The sequence below is a fragment of the Eubalaena glacialis genome, chromosome 6 (genome assembly GCF_028564815.1).
Source record: "Eubalaena glacialis isolate mEubGla1 chromosome 6, mEubGla1.1.hap2.+ XY, whole genome shotgun sequence".
Classification (NCBI taxonomy): Eukaryota; Metazoa; Chordata; class Mammalia; order Artiodactyla; family Balaenidae; genus Eubalaena; species Eubalaena glacialis.
The window spans coordinates 6200519-6212604 of NC_083721.1; the positions used below are offsets into that span (position 1 = coordinate 6200519).

The window sequence follows — 12086 nt, forward strand, 5'->3', positions numbered from 1 at the left end:
GCTGTATCAATTTACATTCCCACCAACAGTGCAAGACAATTCCGTTTTCTCCACACCCTCTCCAGCATTTGTTGTTTGTAGATTTTCTGATAATGCCCATTCTTACTGGTGTGAGGTGATACCTCATTGTAGTTTTGATTTGCATTTCTCTAATAATTAGTGATGTTGAGCAGCTTTTCATGTGCTTCTTGGCCATCTGTATCTCTTCTTTGGAGAAATGTCTATTTAGGTCTTCTGCCCATTTTTTAATTGGGTTGTTTGTTTTTTTAATATTGAGCTGCATGAGCTGTTTATATATTTTGGAGATTAATCCTGTTGATTAATTAATGTCTGTTGATTCATTTGCAAATATTTCCTCCATTCTGAGGGTTGTCTTTTCGTCTTGTTTGTAGTTTCCTTTGCTTTGCAAAAGCTTTTAAGTTTCATTAGGTCCCATTTGTTTATTTTTGGTTTTATTTCCATTACTCTAGGAGGTGGATCAAAAAAGATCTTGCTGTGATTTATGTCAAAGAGTGTTCTTCCTATGTTTTCCTTTGAGAGTTTTATAGTGTCTGGTCTTACATTTAGGTCTTTAATGCATTTTGAGTTTATTTTTGTGTATGGTGTTAGGGAGTGTTCTAATTTCATTCTTTTACATGTAGCTGTCCAGTTTTCCCAGCACCACTTACTGAAGAGACTGTCTTTTCTCCATTGTATATCCTTGCCTCCTTTGTCATAGATTAGTTGACCTTAGGTGCATGGCTTTCTATCCTGTTCCATTGACCTATATTTCTGTTTTTGTGCCAGTACCATACTGTCTTGATTACTGTAGCTTTGTAGTATTGTCTGAAGTCAGGGAGTCTGATTCCTCCAGCCCCATTTTTTTTCCCTCAAGACTGCTTTGGCTCTTTGGGGTCTTTTGTGTCTCCATACAAATTTTAAGATTTTTTGTTCTAGTTCTGTAAAAAATGCTATTAGTAATTTCATAGGGATTGAATTGAATCTGTAGATTGCTTTGGGTAGTATAGTCATTTTCACAATATTGATTCTTCCAATCCAAGGACATGGTATATCTCTCCATCTGTTTGTATCATCTTTAATTTCTTTCAACAGTGTCTTATAGTTTCCTTCATACAGGTCTTTTGTCTCCCTAGGTAGGTTTATTCCTAGGTATTTTATTCTTTTTGTTGCAATGGTAAATGGGAGTGTTTCCTTAATTTCTCTTTCAGATTTTACATCATTAGTGTATAGGAATGCAAGAGATTTCTGTGCATTAATTTTGTATCCTGCAACTTTACCAAATTCATTGATTAGCTCTAGTAGTTTTCTGGTGGCACCTTTAGGATTCTCTATGTATAGTATCATGTCATCTGCAAACAGTGACAGTTTTACTTCTTTTCCAATATGTATTCCTTTTATTTCTATTTCTTCTCTGATTGTCTTGGCTAGGACTTCCAAAACTATGTTGAATAATAGTGGTGAGAGTGGACATTCTTGTCTTGTTCCTGATCTTAGAGGAAATGCTTTCAGTTTTTCACCATTGAGAATGACGTTTGCTGTGGGTTTGTCGTATATGGCCTTTATTATGTTGAGGTAGGTTCCCTCTATGCCCACTTTCTGGAGAGTTTTATCATAAATGGGTGTTGAATTTTGTCCAAAGCTTTTTCTGTATCTATTGAGATGATCATATGGGTTTTCTCCTTAAATTTGTTAATACGATTTTTTTTTCTTCAATTTGTTAATTAGTCAGGTTATCTAGATCCTACTACCACTTTCTGTAACTGCTACCCAGGGCTTGAAGGGGCCTATGCTCACAGCAGGATTTGGTGATAATGATAGTAATACAGTGATTCTAGGATTGTTGCTGATAAACTTTCTGAGACTGAATATGCCTACGAAAAACAAGATGGTAGAGAGATGGGCTGTTTGACCATTGAAGGGACTTTGTTTCTGGCTTCACTCCTGAGGACCTTGTGTAACTGTGGCTTACTCATTGAAGTTGCTGTTAGAAACTGTTACTAACGTTCATATCTAGGACTTGAAAATATTAAAGGAAAATTAGCTATTTATTATATTGATTTTTGTCAATATGATATTAATTTTTAAAAATTCAGGACCATTTTTTCATTTTTTTTTGTTGTCTGTATTGGGACTAGAACCATATTATTTTTCAGATACACCTTATTTTGTACAAAAATAGGATAATCCTCCCCCCCAGATCTTTGATTATGTTATGTTATCTTTGATTTGGCTTTGTTAGAATCCTCAGAAAAGCAGAGAATCTGTAATTCTCTTTATGGGAATTAATAGCTGCCGGATGGAGTCCATGTTCCTATAGTATCTGGACTTTGTCTGTATCTACTTGCCTATGTTGAATTCTTCTTTTAATTTAATGATCAGTTTTATTGCTTCTTCAGTACTGGCAATCTTTTATTGCATGTTTGTAAAGTCCTCCTTCCATATCATGTAAGAGATGAAATATCTAGCAGTGAGAAGCAATCTGTTTAAAATTTTCTATCCATACCTTTTCTATCTGGAGAATTTCTTTTTATCCATATCTTTTATAGTTGATCTTCAAAAACAAGTCTCCATTCTCAGATAGAGTTGGTTGTGTAACCTCAAAACTTAAAGTCAGTTATATAATTAACAGTTCTCTATCCACCTGAATAGTGGAAATCTCAAAGAAAACTATTAGAATGATTTTCCACCTTACAGAAGTCATGTTGCCATTGTCCAAAGTCATTTTCTCTTAAATATTTAATCCTTTCAGTTATGTTGTTTAGGTCAGTCAGTACAGTTACTTTAGTTGGGTTTTTGTTTTCAGATTTGCATTACTGACAAGTTCTTAGATCTGTGATTTTCTTTATCCTGTTGGAATTAACTTCTAGTTCCTCCTGTCTTCCTCTCTACTCTTATGATGAGCTAATTATTTACACCAGTTTTTGGACTTTTACGTACTGAGACTTTTGAAGCACAGAGTGTTAACTAATATTAAATACTTTTTTGAGGTCTGTCTGAGCTTTGATATATCTTTTGAGTTTTGTCTTGGAATATCTGTCATGGTGGGAAACATAAGTCAGGTTGGAAAGTTGAAGATGTCACCAGGGCTTATGAACAAAAACTTTATATTGAATCCAGTTTTATTTTACATTTGAATTCATGATTCAGAACCAGAAGTAAGATCTAGAACTCGGTTTCAAATTTTCTTTGTAGCAGTGTTTCTCAGGGACTTTGAAAATGTGTGGGGCATTCATTGTTGGTGTCAGAATGGCATGGGGAATATTGTTGGCATTAATGGAAGGGAGCCAGAGATACTGTGTGTCCTGAATGTGGGGACAGTCCTATGCAGTGATGTTTTGTCAGAACTTCCTCAATGCTGGTAGCATCACAATTGAGAAACCCTAGAGATGAAGCATTAAAGTTTATGCCAGATACATTGATATCAGGTAACATTAGGCGTATTCATGAGTTAAACTTACACAGTATCCTTTGTATTTGCTTTTTTTTTTGATGGTAGATTCTTGAGTCTTTTTATTTGTTTGTTTTGGTTGTGCTGGGCCTTAGTTGTGGCAGGCGGGCTCCTTAGTTGTGGCAGGCGGGCTCCTTAGTTGTGGCTTGCGGGCTTCTTAGTTGTGGCTTGCTGACTCCTTAGTTGAGGCTCACTGGCTCCTTAGTTGCAGCACGCGGGCTCCTTAGTTGTGGCATGCGAACTCTTAGTTGCAGCATGCATGTGGGATCTAGTTCCCTGACCAGGGATCGAACCCAGGCCCCCTGCATTGGGAGCGTGTGATCTTAACCACTGTGCCACCAGGGAAGTTCCAATCCTTTGTGTTCTTTTTTTTTTTTTCTTTTTAATTTATTTATTTTTGGCTGTGTTGGGTCTTCGTTGCTGCGTGCAGGCTTTCTCTCGTTGTGGCAAGCGGGGGCTACTCTTCGTTGCAGTGCACGGGCTCTAGGCATGCGGGCTTCAGTAGTTGTGGCTTGTGGGCTCTAGAGCACAGGCTCAGTAGTTGTGGTGCATGGGCTTAGTTGCTCCATGGCATGTGGGATCCTTCCGGACCAGGGCTCCAACCTGTGTCTCCTGCACTGGCAGGCGGATTCTTAACCACTGTGCTACCAGGGAAGTCCCTTTTGTATTCTTGTTTTTTTTTTTTTTTTTGAGGTATAATTGACATAATAAACTGAATGTAAAGTGTTCAAGTTGATAAATTTAGATGTGTTACGTGTACTGTGACCCAACACCTCAGTGAGGATAGTGAACATACCTATTACACCCAAAAGTTTCCTCTTCTTTATAATTCTTCCTGCTTACCTACCAGCCCCCAGTTACCTGTGACCTGCTTTCTGTAACTATATATTAATTTACATTTTCTGGAGTTTTATATAAATGAAATCATATAGCATGTGCTCTTTTTTCTGGCTTCTTTCAGCAGAATTATTTTGAGATTCATCCACGTCGTTGTGTGTTATTAAATTTTTTTATTGCTGAATAGTATTCCATTGTACAGACATACAGTAATGTGTGTAGGTATTCACCTGTTAATGGACATTTGGATTGTGTTCACTTTGGGGCTCTTAAAAAGAAAGCTGTTCAACAAGATTCACATACAAACCTTTATGTGGATGTGTGCTTTCACTTTTCTTGGGTAAACACCTAGGAGTATTATAGCTAGATAATATGGTAATGTATGTGTTACTATTAAAAACACTACCCCATTGTTTTCCACAGTGATTGTTCTGTTTTACATTTCCACCAGCAGTTTCTGTACATTCTTGCTGATCTTGGTCTGGTCAGTCTTTAATTTTAGCTATTCTAGTAGGTGTGTAGTGATATCTTATTATGATTTTAATTTGTGTTTCATCAGTTACTGGTGATGTTGAGCATCTTTTCATGTGTCTGGTTGCCATCTGTATGTCTTCTTTGGTGAAGTGTCTAGTCAAATCATTCTTAAAAATTAGGTTTTTTGAAATACTGAGTGTTGATAGTTCTTTATATATTCTGGATACAAGTCCTTTATCAGATATATCCTTTGCCAATATTTTCTTTCAGTCTGTGGTTGTCTTTTCATTCCCTTAACAGTACCTTTTGAAAAAACAGAAGCTGTTTTGCTGAAGTCCATTTTATCGATTTGTTCTTTTGTGGATTATGCTTTTGGTGTCATTTTAGAAATCTTTGCCTAACATCAGGTCATAAAGAGTTTCTCCAATGTTTTCTTTTATAAATTTTATGGTTTTAGATGATACATTTAGATCTATGATCTGTCTTGAGATAATTTTTATTTATTGTGTAATGTATAGACTAAAGTTAACATTATAATTATTTTTTGGCAAATGGGTATTCACTTGTTCTGGCACCATTTGTTGAAAAGATTATCTTTTTTTTGTACCTTTGCCAAAAATCAGTTGTTCTTATATAACAAGTCCTGAAATCAGGTATTGTTAGCCCTCAACTTTGTTCTTTTTCAAAGCTGCTTTGACTTTTCTAAGCCATTTGCATATACATTTTAGAATAAAATTGTCAATTTCTACACAAAAAGCCTACTGGGATTTTGATTGGGATGGCTTTGAATCTGTAGATTAATTTACTGCTTATTTCATTCTTTAATTTCTCTCAGAAATGTTTTGTAGTTTTCCTTGTACATGTTTTTCACATGTTTTGTCAGACTTATCCCTAAGTATTTAATATTTTTTGAAACTCTTGTAAAAAATGTTGTTTTTGAAACTTGCTCTCCAATCAGGTCTTGTCCAATAAGCATGTGGCTCCTGATCATCTGTTGCAAATCTGCCAGCGCATCGGTCCCATGTTGGATAAAGAAATTCCACCCAGTATTTCAAGAGTCACTTCTTTACTTGGTGCAGGAAGGCAGTCTTTGCTACGTACAGCAAAAGGTACCTTAATTTGAAGAAGTGTTCTGCTTTGTATTACTAGCTTAATAATTATTATAATTGTGAAGTAATGTAAGCATTGTGGAAGAAAGGTGATATGTAACTAAAAACCATGCTGTGGACTATAAAATTCTCTGCATTTAGCATAGACGTTGAATTTTATTACATCAGTGTTTAATGGGTCCTTCTGCATTTAAAAAAATGATAAAGGTATAGATGTTAAGCTTAAAAGCTTGAATTTATTCTGAGATGTGTTTGAGGTTTTATCAATGTGAGTTCTTATTTTTCCATTTTGTAGCTCACTTATAACTTCATTGAATGTAATTGTATGTGTCTAATAAACTCTTTAAATGCTAGAAGTATTTCATTTGATATTTAGATTCTGCAAGCCCTTTTATAAGGGGAAGTGATTTTCTAAATTTGGTAGCAGTTTGAAAATGAGCACCAAAAATGTACAAATGCATGGTTCTTTTTCACCAGTTTAATTTTTTTGCGAAATTACGTGGTAGCAAAATGTTTGGAATTGCTGTTCTTTTTCTGTTAGCTTGGTATAAATTACTTAGACTCAGTATATGTATGTGATATGATCTATGTATACAACGTGGCTTAACTGCTAATGGGCAAGAATGTTGGCTCTTCTGATCCTGAGTATACGTCAAGTTCATCCCTCATGATTATTTTTAAGATCTGTTGCTGATGTGATGCTGCCTCTTAGATGCTCCACCAGTGTAAAGTTTGACTGAGAAAGAACAACCCTTCCTCTTGGTTCCATGCCAGACTGGTTTGTCAGCTTTAGTTGTTTCTCAGTGCTCTATGGTCATGCCACACTGTGGCTTGAATCAGGAAACTGTTCATATTCTTCCTTTTTCTGTGTCCCTATTCACCTTGTAATTATTCTGTTTTAGGTTGTTATATAGTAGTTGCCTGGGTAGCCTGTTTTCCTGTTTTCTTTACTTGTGTCAAGCTCAATGTCGTTTTGTGATGAGCACTGCTTTAGAACTGGCAGACCTTAGAAGAAACTTCAGCAAGCTCTCCTAGGGTAGGGACCGTATTTCTCTGTTTTGTACTAGTGACACAAGAGGATGCCTTGTAACTGCTCTTTGATAATGATAGTGGTAATGAATTCATTCATGTAACACATGATATGCCTGTTAGTTTGGGGCACCCGAGGCTCAGTAGAGGGTTTATATAATGCCTTTCTTACCTTCCTCTTTCAGTTGTGAAGAAGCAAATTTCTAGCACAGCATAATCTGTGTTCTGCTGCTATCTCCTATACAGGGGGTAGACAGTTTTTCTTAGTATATTTGCTAAGAGGGATAAGACTTGAGAATTAGTGTTCAGACTCAAAGATCCTACATATGCTCTTGTGTAAAGGATTATCTATGATCCTAAAACAAGAGGAAAGCCATTTAATTTTGTCAGTACTTTCTAAGGTGATTAAAATCATGGTAATATTGGCCATCATTATTTTTAAAACTCAGTAACATTTCAATAAGTTAATTAAGTCAGGATTTTCATATAAACCAAAAAAATTAAAATTTTCCTTACAAAAATTTCCGGTTTTGGAAAGTTGGATCAGTTGTGATTAAGACCTTTATCAGTAATAATTGTACGGTGTATAATTCTGCAATGAAAAATAAAAACCTGTTTGGCACTGAGTGGGACTTGGAGTCAAAAGATCTGGTTTTATGGTCCATCTTGACTAATCATTTGCAGTGGATCTCTTTAAAGGTCCTGGAACCTTTGAGCCTCAGTTACCTCACATGTAAATTGGCAATGATACCTACCTCACAGGGTTGTTGTGAGGATTCAATGAGATAATGTATGTGGAAAGCACTTTGTAAATTGTAAAGTGCTACACAAATGTTAGTTGTTGTTGTTGTATCTGAGATGTCTTAAATTTTTTTTTTCCTTCAGAAATAGTCTAATAAACCTCTAGGGCTTTTCTGTTAAAGTATATTAGTTGGTAAACCTTTGAATAAACAGTTTATTACAATATACGTAAGTATTCTATAAAATCTTTCTTGGGGTTAACTTTCAAGATTTTATGTGTATCTAAAATTCATTTTAAAGACTGCAGGCACACAGTTTGGAAGGGCTCTGCCTTTGCTGCTCTTCATAGAGGAAGACCTCCTGAAATGCCGGTGAATTATGGTTCCCCACCAAATCTTGGTAAGTGAGGTTGACTTTTCAGAGGCCCAAAACCATTTTTTAATTTCTTGACCAACTTTGTAACTGCTATATTAAAACTTAAAAGGTAGTACTGATAATGTTGTTTCAAATTCCTAAAATTATTACTAAAAGTAATAAAAGTCAATGAAAACAATCTTATTTTAATAAGAAGTCTGTACTAGTGCTTATAGTAGAAGAGAATTGGGAAGAAGCTTCGTCTTTAGGACTTCTCGAACATTGATTTCTGTGACCCTCTAGAAATTGTTTTGGAGGTTTTCTTAGCTTTTTACATATTGGCTCCCCCTTAACCACTTTCATTGTTTTTATTTCCTAGTGGAGATACATCGAGGAAAGCAACTCACAGGGTGTTCCACTTTTAGCACAGCATTTCCAGGAACTATGTATCAGCATATAAAAATGCACAGAAGGATTCTCGGACATCTATCTGCTGTTTACTGTGTAGCATTTGATAGGACAGGACATAGAATCTTTACAGTGAGTTAACATTTTAAACTCAATTTGATATCATCTGGAGCACTTTAGTGTGCCTCAGAATTATCTAGAAAATCTTATAAAACATGTAGATTCTATCTTTCCTCTTTGTCAGGAATTTTGACTCAGTAGGTCTGGTGTGGGGCCCATGAATTTACATTTTTATTCAATATCGCAAGTGATTCAGATGCAAATAATCAGGCCTTGTGTGTTTTTTGTGATACACTGATTTAGGGCAGTGGTTCTTGAGCATGATCATCAAGGATGCTTAAAAATATGCATTCCTAATACTTCCCCTCCAGCCCATTCTAGACCTACTGAATTAGGTTATAGTATGTATTAACCAAAAACAATCCAAAAAAAACCCCTCTACATTAATCAAAAAGACCCCCTTACCCCCAAATCCAAATCTCTACAGGTGATTCATATTTACATTGATTAATCATGATCTAGGGAAATTGATTAACACTGAAAGGTTATTTTATAACTGTTGTAAAACTATATGTAAATATTTGGAATTTAATTTACCATTTTAATGTTTTAAGGGAAAATTAGGGTGGGTAAGAAGTTTAAATTTCATTTTTCAGTTGTTGAGACTCAGAGTAGATACTCAAATATTTGCTGAGTGGATGGATGCTTGCTGGTACTATAAATTTGAGACTCTGTTGCTTAGTTATTTAAAATGCGTGTTCTAGTCCCATTATTTTCTGTTTTTGGAATTGCCACTTCCTCAACTTGTGAAACATAGATCAGTCTTAACTAACACTTATAAAATTATTTAGCTTGATGTGAGCTAAACGAACATTTAACCATTGTTAATTGAAATGGGTGAGCCATGAACTTTTAGTTGGACTTACTGCATGGCAGAGAATTTGGGGAAAATAGTATTTATAATAGGTCTAAGCCATAGAAATGAAAACTTCAAGGTATCTTTATTATTTGATTTGAAGAAAAAACTATTATAAGTGTTGTCGGCTGTCAGAAAAAACTATTGTAAGTGTTCTTGGCTGTAAGATTCATAATTTGCAGAATATTCTACAGTTGGAAAGAGAGGAAGAGTTATAGACACTTAATTTGAGTGACATGTAAATGGTATTTTTTTAAATGATGAAAAAGACTTGCTGTATTAACATTTTATTTTTGGGTGTATTTTTTCTCAGGGTTCGGACGATTGTCTGGTGAAGATTTGGTCAACACACAATGGCCGCCTATTATCCACATTAAGAGGTCATTCTGCAGAAATTTCAGATATGGCAGTAAACTATGAGAATACAATGATTGCTGCAGGGAGCTGTGATAAAATAATTAGAGTGTGGTGCTTGAGAACTTGTGCTCCAGTTGCTGTGCTCCAAGGACACACGGGGTCAATTACATCTTTACAGGTAAACCAGCTTTAGTGTGCATATTTGTGTATTATCTCCTTTTCCTTTAAAACTCTTTTTCTTTGGAGATGAGAAATAGTAAGATGCTTCGTAGTTATATGCTCTATTTTAAATTTAGTAATGAAGAGAAATATAATTAGTCATAGTTCCATGAATCTTGGAAGGGTGATGTAACAAATATATAATGCAGTTAAGAGCTTTATATGAAGGCTTGATGGATGACTTATTGTTTCCTAAAGGTTTATAGTTGAACTGAATGAGTGTCATTACACACTTATGGTGTTAAAGGAGAAAAATCATCAATTTAAGACTTGTGGATTTTGATAAGTGGATTAAATTTGCTGAAATATATTAATTTTTTTCCTTCATTGGGGATGTTAATTTTGAACCACATACACAGTAGACAGAATAGTATGATGAACCCCTGTGTGCCCATCACCTCAGGCCAATTCTTCTTCAGCCATTTCACCTTGTACCCAAAGCAAATCCTAGATTTCATATCATTTCTTCTGTAAAAACTTCAGTATGTCTTCTTAAAAGACATACTGTGTTTTATTAAAAACATTATCATCACACTTGTTTGTTGATGTTCAAATTTCCAGTTGTTTCATAAATAGCATTATTTTGTTTAGTTTGTTTGAATTAGGAATCAGACAAAGCCTGTACCTTACAATTGCTATAGATTAAAAGAATTCTAAAACAATTGCACAGTCTTGTCCAATTTTTTTTTAATAACCACTTGCAGTTTCTTTGTTGAGGAAGTTGGGTTTATCTATAGAGTTCCCACAGTTTGGGTACCGTTTGCTTCCTTGTGGAGTAGATAACATGTTTCTTTGTGTTTCTTGTAAGTTGGTTGTTGGATCCAGAGCAGTAGTTTTATTTAATGTGCATGAGAATCACTTGGAGGCCTTGTTTAAAACACAGATTGCGGGGCTTTCCTGGTGGCACAGTGGTTAACAATCCGCCTGCCAATGCAGTGGACACGGTTCGATCCCTGGTCTGGGAAGATCCCACATGCCGCGGAGCAACTAAGCCCGTGCGCCACAACTACTGTGCCTGCGCTCTGGAGCCTGTGCTCCGCAACAAGAGAAGCCACGACAATGAGGAGCCACGACAATGAGAAGCCCACGCACGGCAACGAAGAGTGGCCCCCGATCACCGCAACTACAGAAAGCCCGCACGCAGCAATGAAGGCCCAATGCAGCCAAAAATAAAAACAAATATAAATAAATAAATTTATATAAAAACAAAAAAGACAAAAAAACCAAAAAAACACAGATTACTAGGCCCCAGTGCCAGAAATTTTGTTTGATTCAGAATGTTGGAGGCGGGGCCTGAGAATTTGCCATGATAACAAGTTCCCAAGTGCTGCTTCTGCTCCTCCTTTATTTATTATTATTATTTTAAAAATTTTATTTCATTATATCTTTTATTTTATTATTTATTTATTCATTTATTTAATTTTAGCTGCGTTGGGTCTTTGTTATTGTGTGCAGGCTTTCTCTAGTTGCGGCGAGCGGGGTCTGCTCTTTGTTGCGGAGCACGGGCTCTAGGTGCACGGGCTTCAGTAGTTGTGGCACGCAGGCTCTAGAGTGCAGGCTCAGTAGTTGTGGTGTACGGGCTTAGTTGCTCCGTGGAATGTGGGATCTTCCCGGGCCAGGGCTCGACCCCGTGTCCCCTGCATTGGCAGGCGGATTCTCAACCACTGTGCCACCAGGGAAGTCCTGCTCCTCCTTTAGGGACTACACTTTCAGGATCATTGATCGAGAGGCTTGGTTACCTTGAGGTATGCTCTTCCAGGCATTGAATGTCTGGTGATCTCTGCAGTTGCCTTAGATCCATTAGTACTGAGAATGGTGCTACTCAGTCATTTTTTGAAAATTACGTTTTGTTAGTACATAACGATTTGTAAGGCCTTTTAAGGCATGTTGGTGCCTCTGATTTGAGTTTGAGTAAGACAAGCAGAGTGGTTTCATTTTCATATGTGAATTTACCCGGGGTATATGTTAAGTGGTCTATAAGTAGATTTGGTGTGAAGTTCTGTGATAAAAGTGACTTTTCTCAACTCCTGTGGTCAATATTCTTGAAGAATAAAGACTGCAGACTTATTTTTGAAGGATGACACTATAATTGGGATTGTGTTTTACTTTGAAAATGTAAGCAAAATTTTTGATT

General features: G+C 36.1%; 1 protein-coding gene across 3 annotated transcripts in view; it reads left to right on the top strand.

Moving 5' to 3' along the window:
• The window catches only part of BRWD1 (bromodomain and WD repeat domain containing 1), a 123223-nt gene that overhangs the window by 19241 nt on the left and 91896 nt on the right, over positions 1-12086 (top strand). For all 3 annotated transcript variants that reach the window (XM_061193903.1, XM_061193904.1, XM_061193902.1), the window contains exons 5-8: positions 5718-5868; positions 7939-8037; positions 8372-8532; positions 9690-9911. In XM_061193903.1, coding sequence (XP_061049886.1) covers positions 5718-5868; positions 7939-8037; positions 8372-8532; positions 9690-9911 — 633 coding nt within the window. The remainder of the gene's footprint in view (positions 1-5717; positions 5869-7938; positions 8038-8371; positions 8533-9689; positions 9912-12086) is intronic.